Source organism: Ptychodera flava, chromosome 14 (assembly GCF_041260155.1).
Source record: "Ptychodera flava strain L36383 chromosome 14, AS_Pfla_20210202, whole genome shotgun sequence".
Classification (NCBI taxonomy): domain Eukaryota; kingdom Metazoa; phylum Hemichordata; class Enteropneusta; family Ptychoderidae; genus Ptychodera; species Ptychodera flava.
Window position 1 is genome coordinate 18,717,250 of NC_091941.1, and position 21,920 is coordinate 18,739,169.

The 21,920-nt window shown below is 38.5% G+C and overlaps 1 protein-coding gene across 1 annotated transcript in view; it reads left to right on the forward strand.

The window, feature by feature from the left end:
- Window positions 1–21,920, forward strand: part of LOC139149628 (dynein axonemal heavy chain 6-like) — a 90,638-nt gene that overhangs the window by 9,851 nt on the left and 58,867 nt on the right. The window contains 23 exon segments of the mRNA XM_070721464.1: window positions 1,514–1,781; window positions 2,132–2,237; window positions 4,158–4,403; window positions 4,788–4,957; window positions 5,709–5,857; window positions 6,488–6,544; window positions 7,519–7,670; window positions 8,145–8,262; window positions 8,560–8,681; window positions 9,391–9,623; window positions 10,855–10,977; window positions 11,738–11,911; window positions 12,397–12,615; window positions 13,157–13,446; window positions 14,223–14,455; window positions 15,164–15,354; window positions 17,148–17,228; window positions 17,634–17,795; window positions 18,336–18,457; window positions 19,117–19,288; window positions 19,594–19,698; window positions 19,860–19,978; window positions 20,365–20,439. Of these exon segments, the coding sequence (XP_070577565.1) occupies window positions 1,514–1,781; window positions 2,132–2,237; window positions 4,158–4,403; window positions 4,788–4,957; window positions 5,709–5,857; window positions 6,488–6,544; window positions 7,519–7,670; window positions 8,145–8,262; window positions 8,560–8,681; window positions 9,391–9,623; window positions 10,855–10,977; window positions 11,738–11,911; window positions 12,397–12,615; window positions 13,157–13,446; window positions 14,223–14,455; window positions 15,164–15,354; window positions 17,148–17,228; window positions 17,634–17,795; window positions 18,336–18,457; window positions 19,117–19,288; window positions 19,594–19,698; window positions 19,860–19,978; window positions 20,365–20,439 (3,687 nt within the window).

Below are 21,920 nucleotides of genomic sequence, written 5' to 3' on the forward strand. Positions count from 1 at the left end.
ACTCAGACATGTTTCAACCGATTTTATTCAAGTTGGTACAAGGACATTGACCAATGTCATAGATATGCACGTCATTTTGTTTTGTGATACGATCCAATATGGCCGCCAGGCGGCCATTTTATTACGATTTTTTCATGTACAGAGCCAGATCTCAGACATGTTGCAACCGATTTTATTCAAAGTTGGTACAAGGACATTGACCAATGTCATAGATATGCACGTCATTTTGTTTTGTGATAGGATCCAATATGGCCGCCAGGCGGCCATTTTATTACGATTTTTTCATGTACAGAGCCATAACTCAGACATGTTTCAACCGATTTTATTCAAAGTTGGTACAAGGACATTGACCAATGTCATAGATATGCATGTCAATTTGTTTTGTGATACAATCCAATATGGCTGCTGTGTGGCCATTTTATTACGATTTTTTCATATGCAGAGGCATAACTCAGGCAAATCTCAACCGATTTTATTCAAAGTTGGTACAAGGACATTGACCTATGTCTTACATATGTACGTCAATTTGTTATGTGATACGATCCAATATGGCCGCTAGGCAGCCATTTTATTACGATATTTTCATGTACAGAGCAATAACTCAGACATGTTTCAACGGATTTTATTCAAAGTTGGTACAAGGAGATTGACTAATGTCATACATATGCATGTCAATTTGTTATGTGATACGATCCAATATGGCTGCCTTGCGGCCATTTTATTACGATTTTTTCCTGTCGAGGGCCATAATACTCTAAGGCATATCTTAACCGATTTTATTCAAAGTTGGTACAAGGACATTAAACTATGTCATACATATGTATGTCAATTTGTTTCTTGATATGATCCAATATGGCTGCATGGCAGCCATTTTGTTACAATTTTTTCGTGTCCTTAGCCAAAACTTGGGCATGTCTCAATTAATGAAGAGGACTCTATCCTCTTAGGACATGTAATCAAAGTACCCATTAACAAGTGGGGACTGTGTCATCAACGATGACTTGTTAACTGTGTGAATGCGCATTTGTATAGCACTAAACTTAATCCACAATGTGCCAAAAATCCAACTAGTATACTGCTTTACATGTTAGCAAATTTTATTTGTACTGGACATGCATATCTTGACTACAGTCTTTTATCAAGTATCAGAAAAAAGGAAAGGCAACAAATCTAAACAAGAACATGAAGGTTGACTGTGTTTTAGAAGTTGCTTGTGGAAGCACTAGAATGGGATCTGCCTTCTTTTATAGTCAAGCTGAAATATTTTCAATTGCCTACATGAGAAATAGGTCCTTAAATAGATATTGGCAACATTCCAATTTTTCATTTTTGTTCACATGTGTGCTTCCTTAGACATATGTGTCCTGTAATCATCATCGTCAGTAGGATCTGGTTTGCATAGTGCCCTCCATGTAGGAGAGAATACAGTGTGACTTCATGGTGCTCTTCATGTGTGATACATGTACCATCTCTAGTATCTCATTCTATCATCATTATCATGTGATATTCACAGAACTGTCATGACAAAGCAGCTGTTTGCCGCCAATGAGATCCTGCAGAGGTGTTTGCTCTACATCCGGGGGATGTGTGAGACCGCATCCAGCAGTCTGACTGGCGTCGGCACTGGTGAGAAAGCCATCTCTCTGATCAAGATTGACAAGTACACCACTCTGACCCTGGACGACTTCTGCTCAACGCAAGCCCAGCAGTGTGATACAGCCTTGGCACAGCTCAACAAGCTCCGTGGGAAAGCTGTCAAGCTGACTTGGGAGTCATGTGCTGTAAGTCCATCAGTCTTCTCTCAGAGTTTAAGATATTTAAACCCTGCAATGTCAGTTTCTATAAGCCTGGAATTTTTCGAAATTTTCTTGTACCAGCCTGTACTCGTGCATGTTGAAGAATTTAAAGGTATGCAACCCCTATCGTGATACAGCTGAAAAAGAAAACTCGCGCCAAAAAACAATCAAGTACAATTTTCAAAAGATAGGGTATAACTGTTATCAAAGAAAGGACTTCAAATTGGAATTATATAGTAATAAGTAAGATTTTCTGCAGTCAATGGGAATAGTTTAGCAGCTGAATCTTTTGTATGACCAACCAAAACATTCTTTTCAATGACTTTTGGTTTCAGAGGGTGGCCGAGATGGAGGGGATCACACACGGCATCAGGTCTGGCACTCCGGTGGTGAAGAAGAAAAGTGCTGACAAGACAAAACTGAAACCGGGAGAGAAAAGGAGTGAGTCTTATATATACCATTGAGCATATGTTTGTACCAATACAGTCCACTGTAGGATTTGTTTGCTGAATACTTGTTTTCACATTCCAAAACAGTACTGCCATCCTCATAGCAGACTATTGCCTACAGATATCATCCTGAGGAATAAGCAGTTTTCAATTACTGATAGTCATGGAATGAAGAGTACATTGTTACATATCCTTGGCATTCTTGGCCGATGGGCAGATGTCTATTGGCTCAACATAGCATAACTAGAGGTCTTCATTCAGGGGGGTGGGGGTGTGGGGGGGTGAGATCATTCTAGTCAGGCTATCCTGCATTGCAAGGCTAAGACAACCAAAATCATAGTATGCCATGGTATTGAACTTCTTGCAATAATGTGCCAAAGTATTTACATGAATCCATGGTTGTATTGACTGTACATTTTGCTCTTTTGGCTCACTTTTTTCAAAAGCAGTGTTCTCCCCAGGCCATTTTAGCGTAGCGGTCCCGCTACGCTTTAGCCTCTCCCCGCTACGCTTTGATTCTCCCCGCTACGCTTTAAAATATTCCCGCCATCCTTTAGTTCACACACCGTTGGCCGTCCGGACGCTTTGCGTAGATACCAGCTGTTGCATGCATTGTCTACACATTAGCGCTCACTGCAACTTTCAACGTGGTGAAAGAGTGGAAGGTGTGAAGTATGGTATGCATCAGATAAGTTGTCCGGAAGTGTTGAGAGGAACGTTAAAACAATAGAAGAATCGGCTGGGTTGTTCACAAGTTTTCATTCTACAACTACTAGTAGCCTATTACGACCAACAAAGACCTTTACAGTCGGTGGGTCGGTACATACATCGGCGACAAGTATTCACAGAGTTAGCACTAGCAGGGCCTTTGATCACACTCCAATGCTTTGATCAACGAAATGGGCCGCAAAAGAAACAAGAGAAGCAGTTGACTGGTGAGGTTGATTGTGATTTTACAACGATGATCGTTCTTTGGACCGAGTACGATCACGATCGCGTTCACATTGCATTCCAATATGGCGGCGGCCATCTTGGCCGCAATGTTTATAACCTGTTGACATTGATCGTGGCGTCACGTGCGGTTCCACTCTGACACGTTCTCTAAAAGATTTATACCTGATTTTCGAGTGATTCTAGTCATACTTAGTTCATTTCTTGTAATCATCTTTGTGAGATTTATAAAATCAATAATCGAACGACGATGTTCAGTGGCAGTGGTATGTAGTTACGCAGAGAGAGAGAGAGAGGGGGGGGGGGGGCGGTGGTTGAAATCGATCCCCGTGATGAAAAATTATTGGTGGTGTTTGTCGTTCAAAACCGATATAAAATTAATTACATTTGAATGGTGTAAAGCTTAAACTTGTGAATTTTCCTCTTCGTTGGCAATTTTTGACAATTTTATTTGCAATATATGTATTAATGAAACTCCAAACAGACGAACCATTTCTTGCTTTCAATCTGAACTTGCTGTTACTGTTTGAATCTTCTGTTTTATTAATTCTAATTGTAATTACAATACTGTGGTGATTTATTTAAGTGTAATAAAGAGTTTCCATGATGTTCAAACTGCATACTTGTGTGTTACCATTGCATTTTGTTCTGAGTGTACAAGTATGTGTGGGTGCATGTGCATGCTTATATACATATGCAAATGCAAATTAATGAATATGCAAATGATTATGCAAATTAGCCGCTATGCTTTGGCTTGATCCTGGGGAGAACACTGAAAAGGGACCTTAAGGCTTACATTTTGACAACGAGAGATCGTCTCTCAGGTTCATACAAAAATTGTGATTCCTTACCTTACATTTCTTACATTTCTCATCATATTAACTTGCCTGTACCAATTTCTATACGCGATCCTTGATATTGAGTTCAAGGTCACTAATTTTGTCTTTTTCTTTTTTTTCAGGAGAAGGCCCATCCTATACTCAGATAGCTGAGTGGAGAGCCATCCTTTCTAGGTTGTCTGCTTTCCTGAGAACAGCCGACTACATTATTCTGGACCTCCTGCACAGACTCACAAAGACCGCTGTCAGACACCTGCTGGAATTCTTTGACGGCTCCATTGCCCACGGAAAACACATGGAATACGACGCCAGCAGCAGTGATAGTGACAGTGAAGATGAAGAGTTCAGAAGACCCAAGAGACAAGCATGTAGGTTTTCATGTATTTGGATAATGCTGTCGGAATTGTTAGTAATATAAGGGCAATATGGCAGAGTGTAACCTAAAATGAATGTTTTTGTGTAGGTTTACGATGCCTAGTTAGAGCAAGTGAGTTTATATGAAAGATGATGTTTGTATGGAAAAATTATGTTTCTGGACATGAAAAAGAACATGCTATGTTTTAAGTGATATTGTTGTTGTTATTGTGAAGTACAACACAAGGATGCAGGGTGTACAATTAGGGAAATTTTGAGTAATCTTTGTCGTCAACATTTATATGGAATGTGACGTGCTGCTAGTTTTCCCATGTAGGGATGCTAGAAAAACTTTGTCGACAGATCATAAAGTGACATTCCTATCTTGTTGATGCTAGTCTTCAGAAGAGGATACGTCCCGGAAGATAGTGAAGATGGCAGTCGTCCATCCACCGGTCACTCACATTCCAGAGGAAAGAAAAACAAAGAGCCTGAGAAGGTCATTCCCAAGTTTGACTTTGACAAGCCAGAGGAGGATACGGGACCTAAAATTCTCGATGCAGATGAAGTAAGTTGTTTCACATTTTCGATCATGGATTCTTTTGTATCTTATAACACCAGTAGGTGCCACTGTATGTAGGACATGAGGGTAAAGTTTTGTAATTTGAGTTGAATCACTTTGTTGTATGTAATACTGTGTGCATCTAAATGGCCAAACTATTTGTATAGTCTGCTACAAATGAACATGTTTTACCACAGTCCCTCCATATTGAAGGACTGTCTTAGCATTGATTTGGCCTCCCTTGGAAAAAGTTCGTCTCTCAAAGTTGACTCAGAGAATGTCATTTCCAACAGTGAAAAACCAAGTGATAAGAATCTTTTGTTTGTAGTTTTTGTATTACTGTCTAGTTGAGGTGTCTCAAAAGTGAAACATTTCAACTTTTGTCCAGACTTTCTTCCCAGGAAACTTAAAACCGTCCTCTTCCGAAATCATAAATAAGAAACGAGGGCCCCCCCCCTGCAAAATTTGGTACTAGAGAAAATCAAATTACCTAAAAATTACCCACATTTGAAATTCAAAATGACTGTCATCTCCCTGTGTTAACTCAATAGGGAAAAATTCAATTTTCAATTTTCAAAAAAACAAGTCATTGACAACTTTACTTACTTCATGAGCTTCGAAATGAATCCCCACAAGTGGTCCTGGTAGACCAAAAAAAGTATTTTAAAAATTTGTGAGTCCAAATGACTGTCCCCAAAGTGCATTCTTACTTAATCCGTCAGTTGCTCATCATATTCAAACCATCTCTTTCCCATAGGTACTCCGAGAGATCAAGGAAATGGAGGCTGTGGAAATGCCTCCTGAATCGGTATTTGAATTGCAGTTAGTTTTAGACGTCCCGCCACTTTCAAGAGCTCCAAGCTCCTTGCATTTTGCATCAGAACACTCTCACTCCAGAAGTTCCAGGTATGGAAATTTTTTTTTTCAGTATTTTTTATATTTCATAATTTTCTAATGCATACGTGTATTACTGGTATAAGAGCATATATATCATGTTAGATGTGGATTTGACTTACAGATACAACTGCAGTAAATCATAAACGTAATGAAAATGTGGTGATATGTTGAAAAAGTATATTTGAAATAATATCCTAGACTGAGAAGGATTCGACCAGGACATTTTTGGCTTTTTTCTTCATTACTCTGCTCACATCTTTTACCTACCATGTTTGAATATTTCTTTCATGCCAGGATAGCAAATATGTCTGTCTATAATGCATGCTGAGATTTTGACACCGATAGTGTACATCCTCACACCAAAGTTCACATAAGACACTAAATGTATAATTGCCATCTTCATCAACTTTTTGATAAAATATACCTCTTTTTAAAAAAGCTGGATACTGTTCTTGTGCATGCTTGACTCAGTACACCAACAACGGAACTACTTTTTGCAAGCAACAATGCTGATAGAAAGTGTCTTCATTTGCATGCTTCTTTACCAAAAAAACTAAGACGTCATTCTTTTTTTGAGCTAGTATTAACTGCTTTCATCACTTTGTTACTCTGCACACATCCTTACAATGGCTACCAAAGGCGTTCCAAATCACTGCATCCGCAATCCAAAGCTGTACAGGTTATGTCTGGTCCAAGGTTTGTATGATGAGTTCTGTGGTGCCTTATCTTCACCACTCATGTGGAGTGACCGTGGCTCTGCCGAGTGTCTAGTGTGTGTGTGTTCATTGCTAATGCCTTAACATTTGGGTGAAAATTGCTAATATCTGGTGTTGTGATGTTTTCTTCATTACTCTCAACAATTGTAACTAGTGTAGCTTGTTCCGGTATGTCTGTAATGTGGATAGCATTTATACAGCCGTGAAATAAATTTTTTTATCATGTGATCACGTCTTATGAAGAAGCACATTTCTCCACCTTCAAGGTCAAACCATGTATGATCTTTCTCTGGCTGTCATTGAGGGCTGTCTTGCTGGAGAGGGGAGATACTGTATCAGATGGATTCATATTTCAGCACTGAAATGTACCACATACATATACCGTGCATGCACAACATGAACGTCGGGAGCCGTGGGACAGAACATTCACCATGTATAATTATGTGCATTATGTGTCCAGTACAATGTACTTTGTCAGTATGTCATTGCCTTAGTAGTCAAAAAATAAAAGTTGTTCGGGGACAGTTTAAAATGTTTTCTGTGGTTTTACATTGTGAAAATTTACTTTGTGTTTAATACTCAATGTCACTGGTCTTTGTAGTGTAGAGACATGCACGTTTGTAAGCTTTTGTGTTTGTGAGAAATGCATATTTTATCTACTAACAGGTTTGTATTTCAAACTAGCGATGAATCTGAGCTCATTTGGTGAATGCTATCTTGTATGTTCTTTGATTTCGTTGTTCAGTTTATTCATATAATGGCTCACTCAGAGCACAAAACTGCTTGGCACTCTTAATATTATAGATCAAAAGATAATATTTTGCAAAATGACAGAATTAGCCAAGTTTTGAAACTGTTTTGAAACTGTTTCTAAGGACATAATTGTATGCAATCTTTCAATTTTTCAAGTCTTACAATTTTTGTTATGATATGAAACTTGTCTTTTTTTCTCAGTGTTCTGTCCAAGCTGGCCAGTCAAAGCGTGGCCAGTGTACCCGAGTCTGTCTTCAGCAGAGAATCTTTCAGTCTGGACGACGGCAGTCAAATGACAAAGAGAAAGAAAACCGTGTCATTCCATGGCCAGGAACCACTTTCCAGTTCATCAGGTCAGAACAGTCACTGATGCTGTGTTTTCATTTTTTAAGCCGAATGTCAGACAAATTGACCCACTGCCATTGATCTTTGCACGGTAATGCAGTATCTCATAAACGGTTTTCTCAACCATGAAAGGGGATACACTTTCCGTGATATTATCCCTACACGTAATGGTCTTGCAGTATCCTGATCATCATGCATACATTCAATACTGTACAAGTTTATCGCAATGTATATCCTTCTATCAGATGAGCACATCATGAAACTTGTCAGTCTGACCAAAAAGAAAAAAAAATGGGCCAGGAGATTAGATCACAGAGATTTCCTCACGCTAGCTGATTCCTGTATCATCAAAATAGATCAAATGATTTGATGTACAAGCATATTCACCATCCAATCGATGTTCTTGTTGTTTGATCTTTGCCTTTTTTCCCTCCATAAATTTTGTTAACATCTTTTTTGCATATTTATTTTCCCCCTCTCAGAAAGCGAAAGTGAAAGTGAGAGTGAAGATAGTGATGCGGGCAAGGACGACACTGCCAACAGATTTTTGGCAGAAAATGTGGGGGAAAAAACTCCCAGAGGATTAGCATACCCAGAGAGGTGAGCTTTTGGGGACATGCATGTCTAGGGTGATGAACATCAAGTTGTAATCTGTCACGCTGTGGTGTGAAGTAGAATTGTAAATGTAATGGTCCAAGAGAAAAAGCAATTGGTTGTTCCATACCATGGACTGCCATACTGACTCTCGGCTTGTACCAGTGTGTGAATGTAAGTATCTTGCATCGGGGCAGTCACAGTGGTTGTGAAGGCATAGCAGCCAGATACCATTGTTATTCTGAATTGTATAAGCATTGTATATCCTTTTCCTTACACGTGTGATTTTCTTCCCATGTTCAGACCACGCTCCGCAGAAACCCCTCAGCTTGTTGTGTCCAAAGTTGAAGTGAAACTCTCACCATCGGAAGGTGATTTCTTGTCAAGAATCCAGGGCATAATTGCTGGATTTGAACACACAGTTGGTAAGTTTTCCTTGTTGCTGTTGTATTCAGATATTGATAAGGTGATGAAAATGTACCGGATATGTATTTGCAAATTCTAGAATGCAATGCATACCTTTAAATCAAACACATTATCTCTCTTCTTTGGGTTGTATCCAGCCCAAGTGTGTTGAATAATATTGAGCTATGTGTGGGTCAATGACCATTTAATGATGAGATTTGCAAACTATACCAACCCACTTGGAGTTAATATTGTCAGCAGGTTGACAATAAAGGAAAATTCTGGTGTCCCTTCTGCAAATTAGTCAGTAAATTAACAAAAAGGACCTCAGGACTGTCGTTATATGCTAGTCCAAAATGGCCGCCATTATCTGGTAGTTATTTGAAAATAATGTCAAAGGTGTATTTTCTCAAAACTGTTCAAAGAGCAGCACTCCATTTCTCACTGCTGGGGCTCATTGCTGTTGCATATGCGATCAGCACCATGTTTTGTTGACACAGTACAATTGATACTATCTATGCTGACCAACTCCACAGGGAAGTTCCAGTCGGACTTTGAAAGTTTAAAGGGGAACATTACCATAAATTACCAGTAGCAGATATTTGCCAATATTTATTTCACTGTTGTGGTAGTTTCTAGATTGATTAAAATCCTGATAAATGACACCACCAATATTGAGAAGAAGCAAGCGTGCCCTGATATGTTTTGTACAAACTGCCAACCTCACAGGTCAAGTTGGAGGTCTCCAGCGAGAGCCCCAGCTGTCCATGTTTTGGGCGACACCGAGCTACGAGCTGAAGTTATCAGTGGATGAGGAAGAGGAGTTGGAAAGACTGGCCAACAGGAGACCATGGCCTGATGTTGAATTGGTGTTCGGTGATGATCCGGAATATCAAACCATGGTCTCTCAAGTCAGGGAAAAACTCATGGAAAATATCAAAGATGTCACCGAGTATGCCAAGGTAAGTCTCCATAACAGTGGTCTAAAATTTCTTGTATACAGAGTATATTTTAGATGAATGCACCAGGGGAACAGATACTTGAACTCAAAGTTTTAAGTAAAGAATACTTTGCAGGTATGCTGTTTGTGTAGACTAGTTTTGAAACTTATTTAGGGGCCGTCGATAATAAAAGCTGACGCACGACAAACGTAATTCTTTCGTTTAGGGGGGGAGGGGGTAAAAGCTCATTTCGTTTTGTGTGCGTCAAAATCGCATATGGATTTTCGTATATTGTTTTCGAAGTGCGACTTTGCAGAGAAAAGACAATGAAAAGACATAAATGTGAAATAAAAACTTGTATGCTTTTTTCAAGTGAAATATGTACGTGAAACATTTTCCTATGTGCGAAATACACTAAAATGTTCTGTATCTTAAAAGTGAAATGCGTAAAGTGGAGGTTTATTAATTAATGTGCACTTCCGGTATTTTCATGGGCGTATGGATCAGAGATTTGCGTGTGGGTTTGTCAGAAACGGCATCATAATACGAAGTTGATTTCGCATAAGAACTTTCGTTTTGAGGGGGAGGGAGGGGTTTCAAGTAAAACGAAGGAATTACGTTTCTTGTGCGTCTGCTTTTATTATCGACGGCCCCTTAGCAAATCAAGATTATTGTATTATTTTTTTGAAAATGAAAAATTAGTTTTAGGTTTCACATAGGAATAGCAGCCATTTTAATTTCAAATATCATAGTCTTGAGTTATTTGCTTCTGTAGCACCAAATTTTGCATGGTGACCCCTGAATTTTATGCCTGGTTATGAAAGAGAATGGTTTAAGTTGTACTTGCCTCTAAAATTGAACGACTTAAATTTTCACTCAAACATTCTGCAAGAACACTTTAAATCATCCCCTTTCAAAAAATCAAGAATGAAAATGAGGGTCACGGTGCAAAATTTGGAACTAGAGAAGCAGATTATCCAGTATTTACAGACACTTGAAATTCAAAAAGTTTGAGAGTCCAAACATCTGTCCCCAAAAGCTTTGGCAATCAACCGCTTAGTGATATAAAATTGTTATATAAAGTGATGTTATTAAACATTTTAATACAAAAATGACAAACCAAGGTATACTGATCTCACATACATTGCATCAGCAACTGTAAAGTGTTGGCTCTCCATTGGGTTCATTGCAATTTTCAGTATGTATGTGTATTTCACATTGATAAATTCATCTTTCGTATTCTGTGGTACAGAACTTTGATCCCTTTTCCGTGATGGTGGACAGAGCAAGGAGAGTGAATGTGGATGTATCCATGGACAAAAGAGAATGGACTACGGAGGAATTCCACCATGTCTTATCAACACACTCTCAACAGGTATGTATTATACATTATCGCCCAAACATGGGACTATGTGCCTGAGGGCAGGTGACCATTTGTCTGATGTCAGGAGGACAGATGATCTGCTGTCTCAGGGGTACATAGTCCCTTGTTTGAGCTATAATGTTTTTATTACATCCCTCTTTTACGTACTTGTCCCTCCAAATGTTTGGGTTTATTTGCAAATGACAGTCATATGCTTATATATATCCATGTTAGATGAAAATCTGTTAAAAGAAGAGAATAATTCTCATTATCAAACAGCTCATTGATATATTTGAATCACTGTTATGCGATTTTAATAGCAAATTATTTATACATAAATTTCTAAAAACCTGATTTCCTTTGTAAAGCATGTAATTTGATCATTTTTAAATCCCGAAGTTGAACCTGTCAAGTTGAAAATAGTTTCAGTTCACTTTCTGTCATATGATTACTTTACGGCCAGCTATGTCATCAACAAGTTACCATTGAATCGCCCTTTAGGTGTCGGGCATCGAGAGCAGTACTATTATTATATATTAAATTGTCCTTGACTTAAGATGTCATAGTCCCCCTCAAGAAAATACTCGTGTTTTCGTGCAGTCTATAAATGTTGGAAATCTGCACCTATCATGGTATGGCATAACCAGAATGAGGCTTTTGTGATGATTCATTCAGTGGTAACTGCCTGCAAATTGTATGTATCTCAGACCTGAATTCTACAGAAGGAAAGAAATGACTCTTCTTCTGATGTTTTCTCATTTCCATTTGCCAGATCAAGGAAATGCAACATATGGAGACTTCCAAAAGAAGCGGAATGATACACGTTTTCTCTCAGGGTTACCGGGATGCGTGCCTGCCCTATCCCAAGGAAATCATCTCCGCCGTCAACAGGAGAATGCCTGTCATAGTTAACAAGAGGAATGAAGACCTGTTGGTTGTCATCAAGGTCAGTGATGTCATTGTGTCTGACAGTGATGTCATTGTGTCTGAACTGAGGTGGCATGATTGTGAATTTAAATCAGTGTTGTTTGTTTCCTGTGACAAACAAAGATCCGCTTCCTTTTAAGTTCATCATGCCATTGTTTTATTGTAAATGAGAACATTTGTACGACTTTTGGGGAAGACACAATACAATATCAAGTCCATATGGCTTATCTTATTGTGCAAGCACTAGATCAGTATGTCTTCTAAGATAAATGGATACAAAACTGACCAAAGACAGCAATCTGAAATGTGGGAAAATTTTATATATTGAATGTATTTGCATAGGGCTGATGCAGTGAAATTCAACAAATCTCTAAATTGGCCGAAAGAATTCGAAGATCATTTGATGAACCCTTGCAGATGTAGCAATTATTTAAAACAAAATACATGCGTTCTGTCTTCTGTATTTTGTTTGTCCCTACATTACTTTTGTATCTTGCCTTTCAGAGTGCCTCTAAGAAACTAGACCATGCCCCAGAGTCTGTAGAGGAGTTTGTGGATCACCTGTCTTTCCTGGGCAGAATGGACGCCGAGCTACCGGCGTTGGAGAAAGAATTCAATGTTGTCAACAAATTGTTCACAATTTCCAGAGATTTCGACGTTCCAATTCAACCTGAAGAGCTTGCCATGTATCAGACTCTGATGCCTAGTTTTCAACATCTGAAGGTATTGTATTTTGTGTTTATTATGCATGTCCTCGGTCACTTCACATATTGCTGCGTAAATCTTCAACGTTTTGCAATGTTGAGCAGTATGCAATGATACGAACAAAATTTGCAGTTCTTTGAATCATTGACTTCAATCTATCTCCTCCATGACATACTTCATATCTATAATTGGTGACCAAACACGGACTTTCTTCAATATCATAGTTTTAATGAGAAAATTGTTCTTTTAAGTCCCTTTTCTTTTCATAAAACCGTTTTGCAGTTTTTGTTCCAGACTTAATCAACTTTCAGTCTTTTTTGCATGTTTAATGTAAAGTGTATTCTATTCTGAATATTTTAATAAACAGGTTAAGTCTTGCCTTTTTACACTCAGATGCCTTTTTTTTAAACAATTATCATTTTTTGAAATGGCAACAATACCTTCGATGAATAATTACGTGTTTGTGTATGCCTTTAAATGAGTATCACCTGAACATTTGTATAGAAAAAACAAGTCAATATGCAGAGGTGACATGATGTTTTGACTTTTTAACACACAGTCATTGATCCTGTACTGCGAAGCCAAGAAAGATGACAACATACGCAAGTACAGCGATGACCTGAACAACCACATCGACAAGCTGAGACTTGAACTCGTCGAGATCAAGAGCAGAGTGAGGGCGCCGGTGCTGCTCAGTCAACACACACTGCCGGTGGTCGCCACGGAGAACCTCAAATTGATTGGTGACGACGTCAGTAATGTGTCTGTGAAAGCAAGAAGCTATGCCAGTTACCAGGATAGATTTGGCAGCTCCATATCCAATCAGTCTAAGATGAGAGGATTCTCAGAGTAAGTCAAACGATGAAATCTTCTCTCAAGATAAAATGCAGTGAACCTGCATTTAAACCATTCTTTTAGAAGACAGCAATCGGCTGTGATTACGACTCCGACATGACGCTTAGTCGTGTTATTTTCATTGGTATGGGTTTTTTCTCAAGGGTCTATGGTATGAATCCACCAGTTTGAGTGCATACTGTGTAACAGCAAACCTTGGTTACTGAATTTTCCCTCTGCTGGGATGTCACTGTAACTCATGTCCGGTGCAAAATTTGGGGGTTTTTTTGCAGCTGAATTTAGAGTTTAAATCCTTTGAACCATCAAAGCTACCAGAGTGTAAGGTGAAATAGAGTTCATAAAAGCAGCCTATGTCCTTTAAAGTGTCCTGATTATAGAAGATCATGTCGATATCATTTGTAGCTTAGGCATGCAATATGACTCCTTAAAGTGTCATGATCAAAGAGGTGTTGTCAATGACAAGTACACTAGCTACATGCCAACCTGTCGATATTTATTTTGATACTGTACTTGTATGTATCGGTGTTATGTCAGTCTGACAGCTAAACAAGATGACTCCAGATGAAGAACAACAACTGATTACATAAATGAGTTATGAGTTATTGTCAGCATCTAAAAATGTAATGGTCAGGCACAAGAATGTAACCATGAAAAAAATCCCCTTAAACCTTGCACATCTGCATGGACCGGGCTTTGCAGGAAAGACAGCCGCAGCACTACGCTGTAAATGCGTATTCTCAACATTCATCGCCATATTTTTTATTTCCTAGGGAATACTTGTTGGCTGATCATCGCGACACTGACATGAACGCACAGCAGGTGCTGTCCGACTTGTCCGAGATAGAACGTGACTTGCAGTTACGACGTATCCTATGGGAATCCACGGATGAATGGTCTAAGCTCCAAGATGAATGGACTGCCACCAGGTTTGATCAGCTCAACGTTGACTTCCTGCAGAAGAATGTGAACAAATTCACCCAGACAGTGTTCATGTTAGAAAAAGGTAACATGATTTCTTGATGTTCGAGTTATTACATATATTCACTGATAGATTGGTGCATAAATTTTGTCACAACTTTAATGTCAAGGAAATTCTTCAGAATGTGACTTACTTGCAGTATCCACCTACTAATGTAACTTAGTACTCAACATGTTCACTGATGACAGGACGATTCCTTACCCTCAGAACATAATTTTGGCAATAGATGCTTCAGATTTTTCAATGTACATATTAATAACTTGGCTACTTTTGTCCCTGAGGCTGTATTTTCCCCAGAAAAGCGATGTTTCATTGCTGTGGTACGTTTGTGTGCAATGTGTGATGTATGTGGGTGCTTCATAAACTCTACAGCATGTGGAGGGGTCGCAGTCAGAAAATTGTAACAACTTAGCTCAGTTTAATTGAACCACTCCTTTTAGTGATGGAGATTTGGCCGAGCGGTTTTGACTGTTATGTCTTTGCTAGGTGACTGGGTGACGTACATTGTGAGTTAGAATCTGATTGAAAATCTACTGAATTTGACTATTCTGACTGTCCTGCCACTTCTGTTTCAAATAATATTGTTAACGGTTGATTCAACAAAGCAGTCGTCTTGACAGTATCTGTGTATCTCAGTATGTTACTTAGCATAAATAGTAATGTTGCCTATCTATTTACAAAGCAAAACACATCAACAACAGAAAATGTCATGATTGCGTTATTTCACAACAGGTCTGCCACCGAATGAAGTGCTGCCCAGACTGAAAGAGAAAGTGTTAGATTTCAAACAGGGCATGCCGGTCATTACTGCACTACGCAATCCTTCCCTGCGAGCCAGACACTGGGATGAAATACAGAGACTGATAGGAAGAAACTTTGCAAGAGACAAGAACTTCACGCTTGGAAATCTCTTGGAACTTGAGGTCAGTTCTTTTAATCCTTTTGCCAACATGGTTTAGGCCGAACCTGTTGCTATCAGATAGTGAGGATGGACCTGTTTATAGGGACATGGGATGAACAGGTTAAATTATACCAGTGACATGTCAGAATCATACACATAATCGTTTTAAACCTGTCTACTCAAAGAGAATGTGTAGTGATTTTTGTGAGCAAAAGTGTGAAGAAATGGGATATTTTGCCTTGCAACCTGTCATCTGTATTTTCAACTGGTGCAAATCCTGGTTAGGCTTTCTTGTGTTTCGAGATTGTCAAATCAAAAGTACTTAATGCCCCCTCAACTTCAGTCTTTTTGTCAGTACAATTTACATGTACACAAAGTTATGCGTCCGCATTAATTAGTTCCAGAGACCAGCTCTGGAACTGTTAGTTTTTGCTCACTTTCCTTCTTTCTTTCTTTCTTTCTTTCTTGCTTTCTTTCTTTCTTTCTTTCTCTATTTCCGGTATTACTATCATAGAACATGCTATACACAAATTTTACCTTAATTACCCAGAATGCATTGCGACACGCTTATGACGTCATCGCTCAACTCAGACGGGTTTTACGGGCATTTCTTGTGTGTTTATTTATTTATTTTTTATTCTGCATTGCTCGACTATCATATTGCGTTCAGCTATTAATAATTCTAGCTTTTTTTCGCTTTGTTTTTTGTTGCTTTTTGATTTTATTTTTCTCTAAATACTCGCCGTACGTGGCGCTATACTGTTTCGCCCGAATGTAACAATGGCGGCACATAAGATGGCTTCGGTCGCATAGAGAGAGAAAATTATAGCTTTCCCTAAATTTACAAGCGCGGCTGGGTACATCGTGTACCTAGGCGAGGTGGGTGTGCTCGAAAACGAAGGTCAATGCAAAATTTGGATTCAAAATCGGCTGTTTTGACGGAGAAACTGCCCGCCGTATTTCTGAGGAGCCACCAGCGGTTTTTCCCCGGTTTTTTCCTGTATCAGTCTGCGAGGCCGTTAACACACAGGCCGGTAACACACAGCCGTCACCGCACCGGCGCCGGCATGCGTTGGCTGCACGTTAAAGCAGCTCAACTTTCCAAGATCAAACGGTCAGTATCTCGTGAAAACAGCGACATTGCAATGAAATTGTTTTAGTCTGTGCTTTTAATCAAATGAAATGCATGTGGCCTCGGTTTTCAATTTCAACGGCCCAGGTCCGATGTTTCCTCTCGTCTGATCATCGTCGTAAACGACGCACCTCTTTACGGCAACAACTCAGCGCTACCCGTCAAGCGATTGACTTTTGCGTAGATCAGCGGAGCGAAAATTATTGCTCTGGCTCGCGAGAATGTCGTCTGATATACATTTCCGTGCGTTGTCGCCCCCGTATGTATCTGTTTCGTTTTTACCGTACATGTAGGCATTTGTAATCTGTGGACTGCCTTGCTTTTAGTTGTATATCATTGTGTTTACTGCTAGCAGCCCTATAGGTACGTGCTTGAATATTAAAAGCACTCTTTCATTCTGCACCTATCTTTGTCACACATTCTCTTGTTTCTTCCGCTGCTCTGGTCTCTGGAACTTCGCTTTTGCTTGCAAATGCTTTCTAGTTCATCTGTGTTTCAACTCACTACTTATCCATTCACACAATTCAAAATACCTGCTGAATCTGGCTTAATTTGCTGTAAAGTTTTACATCACAATATTTGAATATGTGTGTGTGTGCTATGCTGTTTGTATGGATTGCACCTTTAGATATAAGTACCAAGTCGGCAATATTCTTTCATTTTTTTCATCCTATGTACATTAGATCTTCCACCACAAGGAGAAAATCAATGATATATCAACCCAAGCAAGTAATGAGGCTACCCTGGAGATTATGCTCAACAAGGTCAGTCATTCATATTCAACATAAAGATGGTAACAGTCGTCTCTTTGTAAATTCTCAAACTTTCAAAGTACTTCTTTTAATTTTGTTTGGTTTTTTTTGTCTGTTATTTGGTATCCTATTGTTGTGATTGCAGAGAATATTTCCTTTGATATGTAGAACTTTCATCACAAGTAACAAGTGGTACACAGAAATCTGTCACCTTGATAAAATGATGTTGAAACCTTTTCTTAAACTTGAAATCCCTTTTCACTAAAATGAAATTCTTAAGAAATTGTTATGCATTAAACTTTACATGGCAATGATACTCTCTAGAAATATAACCATGATAAAACTTAAAATGTTAAAAAAAGCAACCATGACAAGGAACAAAGTCAAGCTATTGTTTATTTACATGTTGATTTCTAGGTCATTGACCTGTGGCAGAAGACAGATTTCCGGCTGGTACAACACAGTGGCAGAAACGATGTGTTGATCATAGCGGGGGCTGATGATATCATGGCCCAGCTGGAAGAGAGCCAAGTTACCATATCAACCATCAGAGGTTCAAGATATGTCACACCAATCAAAGTATGTTGTCAACAATATTACCATTTTTGATGTATCAAACCTCTCCAACAGAATGGTTAGATACTCAAGATTTTTAAAAGAATATGGTTGGGTTAAGCTTGATTTGGATTTTGACTGTTATGTGACTGTAGTTAGATAGGAAGTAAGGTATAAAGTTTCACAAGTAGATTCAACTAGTGTCGTAACTCTTACTGGATCTCCATCACATCTGATATAGTGGCCTTCACTTTTTCTTTTTCTTCAAGTTGTAAATTGCATTTGCAAGTGAAATTTGTACTCACACACTGTGTACCACTGAAGTCTCACTCAGTCTTTGCAAAGTTTTAGCATCTTTGTTGTCCATAGCTCCCTGCTAAACATAAATTTTACAGGTCACAATAAATATGTGACGCATCGTGCCTTATAGCTCAAAATTCCAAGACAAGCAAATAAGGACAAGTGCGATGGGAATCATTATTTGTTCTGTCATATTTGCACGAAAATGATAAGTGTTGCAGCTGCTGTAGAGTCAACTTCTGATCGTTTCTGTTTTGACTGCAGGCATTGGTTGAAGACTGGGACAGAAAACTGAGTTTGTTTTCACGCACACTGGATGAGTGGATGACGTGTCAACGTAACTGGCTTTATCTGGAACAGATCTTCCTCACTCCAGATATTCAGAGGTATCAGACATCTTTTTTATAATTATATACGTAGTGATTTTGATGATAAGTTTGGAAGCTATGAATTGCCAGCAAGTTATTATTAGGCGTGGGTGCTAGTTGAAATGTTTTAAGGCTAACTTAAGTTTGTGTTTCTCTACTGGGGACAGCAATTGTATATCAGCCCCAGGGTTTGGGTTAGTGATATCAGTACAGATAAGTCCCTTTGATGGCGAGTACCTGATGGAAATTTACACCCATTGTGTTAATTTTAGATGGAGGATCTCTCTACTTCAAAAAGTCTTTGAAGCAAAATATGGAGTTGACATGATACCTGAGCCCTGACATGTAAAAGTTGAAACAGTTTGCATCATGAAAAGCATACGTTCTGTGTAAAAGTGTGCCGATGGCTTTGGTCCTTAATGTGTTCAAATTTTGTTGTATTTGTCATAAGTCACCCCCTTTACTGATAGTCTTACTTATAGTCAAGCCATACCACAGGGCGTGGTGTGTCTAGACGTAGTAAGGCTTGTATAATGAAAAATAGTTTAATACAAGACATTTATTGATCATATTCATAACTTCTACACTAATAATTCTTGCCACTCCCTGTGGCCATACAACATTTGTGCAACACAATATATGACACATTTATAGAATGTGCAAACACTTGGTTGCAGGCAACTTCCAAATGAAGCCAAGCTGTTTGCACAGGTTGACAAGTCCTGGAAGGACATCATGAGAAGAACTGAAGACCGACCCAATGCACTGAGATCAGCCACTGCACCTGGAGTCTTAGAAATACTCCAAGCCAGCAATTCTAACTTGGAGAAAATACAGAAATGTCTTGAGGTAAGCTTGTATGAGAGACAGACATTCCTAGGCTTGGCCCTCATAAACTGTGAAAGCAGTGTACTCTAAGCTAGTTGTTGAGTTGGCCTGTTTTGAGTATGTCGTCTGTTATATATGAAACTTATTTTGTAAAAAATTATTTTAGTTCTGGCATGGTTAGAGAATGTTTTTATGGTTAAAGTGGCCTCTTCTGATAACGTTATTTTGAATAAGACTTTATCAGTGTGGGATCATGGTTTCATAGCTTTGCAAAATCCTAATCACTGCAGCAATAACCCTTGGACTGGCATGTTGACATTTTCCAGGATTACTTGGAAACCAAGCGGCTTGTCTTTCCGAGATTCTATTTCCTCAGCAATGATGAACTGCTGGACATATTGGCACAAAGCAAAAACCCAGACGCAGTACAGGTGAGAACAAAATTAACAACTGTATTGTCATTTCTCAAGTCTACAGTTATGGTACAGACATTTCCAACTGTTTGACATACATGCTGCGTGTAAGGACTTTTATCTGTCTACTTTATCAACAGCACCTTCTCACACAGTGTATCATGATCTCTCATTAACAGCCACACCTGGGCAAGTGTTTTGGCAACATCAAGACACTGGAGATAGTGCGTCTTCCCAAGCTGCCACCGACAGTGAGAACGATGATATCGGCAGAAGGAGAGGCCATTTCCATGCCCAAGTAAGACCCATTGCTACCTCTTGAACTCCAATCGTGAAAGCAAGAATGTTTACAAATTTGTCAATAAATGATTAAGATCACTCAGACAGGGTATTTTCTGTGAGGGAAAGTGTTAGTGATTAATCCTGGAAGGAGAATTAGAATAAGTCAAAAGTTTAGAGAAAGTATTGTTGACAGGTGAGTGTATTTCAAATAAAGCAACTGATTCAAAAATAGCTTTACATGGTAGATATGCCACTTTGCATCATATTGGACTTCATAATTTATGGCCATACCAGTTGAGGTGACTTCTCAAGAGGTGCGATATTAATTTTGTTGGTAATGTTTCTGTCGATGTGATATTTTAGATGTATAGTGACAATTTTTTCCCAATCTTGTTTTGACAGAAATGTCAGGGCCAGGGGACCAGTTGAGAGCTGGTTAGGCAGTGTGGAAACTGCTATGTTTGACACAGTCAAAAGGTATGTATGTGATACAGATTGCCTTCCTTTATACTTCATTGTAATTATCAAACTTAGGGAATGCTCATTTTAATTATATGAATTTGTACACCACAGCAATTTCGAGTACACATAAATGATGTAAATATTGTATAACCAATCAATTTCTCTACAGATTATGGCAGGTTTGTTACGGCTTATATTCATATTTTAAGTATTGATAATTCAAATTCAGATAGCAAATAACAAAATAAAACTCAACTTTGTTGAGTTTGAAACCGAGTTTCACAACTGACAAAATTGTCAGGTAGAATAATGAATTTCAGGAATTTCAAAAGCATTGAATTTTCTAATAATATCAGCTGTTCCAAAATTTTCTTTGATGGGTAAGGCGATACGATTTTTTTTGAAATTTCAAAATACCAGTATTGAAGTTGCCGTTAGGATAATCTGTTATGTCTTGTGATGTCAAATATTCACCAAGATGATTGCATTCTGATGAAAGTAGCTGACCGTTGGTGTATACTTCTATAGACACTTTGCAATGTGTTACACTTGAAATTTTGCACAATTTGACAATATTATAATCTTGTCAAATTGTGCCGAGTTCACCCAAGATGTCACCCAACTCAACCAAATCATTTTAACTCCAGACACTCCCTTGCAAAATGGTTCATGTGAATCTGTGGAGAACATCGACAATAACACTATGATGATTATTGTTGAAGAAACATCTCAAAATCTCTCCACTACCAAAGACACATTGTCATCATGATTACAATTCACTAAATATATCATCTTATCAACTCACTTATGGTCAGACCATTAGATTTTAGGGGAGATGGACAAAAATGGGAGGGACAAAAATGGAAGAAAATCTGCATTGCCAAAGATGCCAAATTTTTTTGCAGGTTTGCTGATTTTTGAAAAAAAATAATAATATGCAGGTCAGCCAAAAAAAAATTGCGTAAATTTGCAAAAAAAGGGTGTATGCTTTGTGAAATTAAAAAAATATAATTAGTCAAATTCTGGAAATGGGAAAAAAATTACTCATCTTGACCACTCTCTGGTAAGGATCAACGGTCCATCTTGTAAAACTAGGCAATATGGGTACAGTATTGAATGAGTTCAAAATTGATCAGTACACAAAGCTTAAATGAAAGCAGGAAAGGATGAAAGTAAAACAATATTCATACTTTTACACTCTTTTCATACCAAGTAGTTTCATCTTATCGCCATCCAAATATTTCCACAAGTTCCTCCTGTGTATAGAGATCAAAATATATGTTTGTCACACCTCATGAAATACTGTGTAAATATGCCAAAACGTGATAACCCAAACTAAGTGGCAATGTACAAAACGTGATAACCCAAACTGAGTGGCAATATACTGCATCAGCACCTACCAGGATATTGGTGCAGTTTAGTCTTTACATCTTTTGCCGTACTGGACTTTGTTACTAACAAATCTCTGATTTTTTCCAACGTCAACTCTGCTCCAA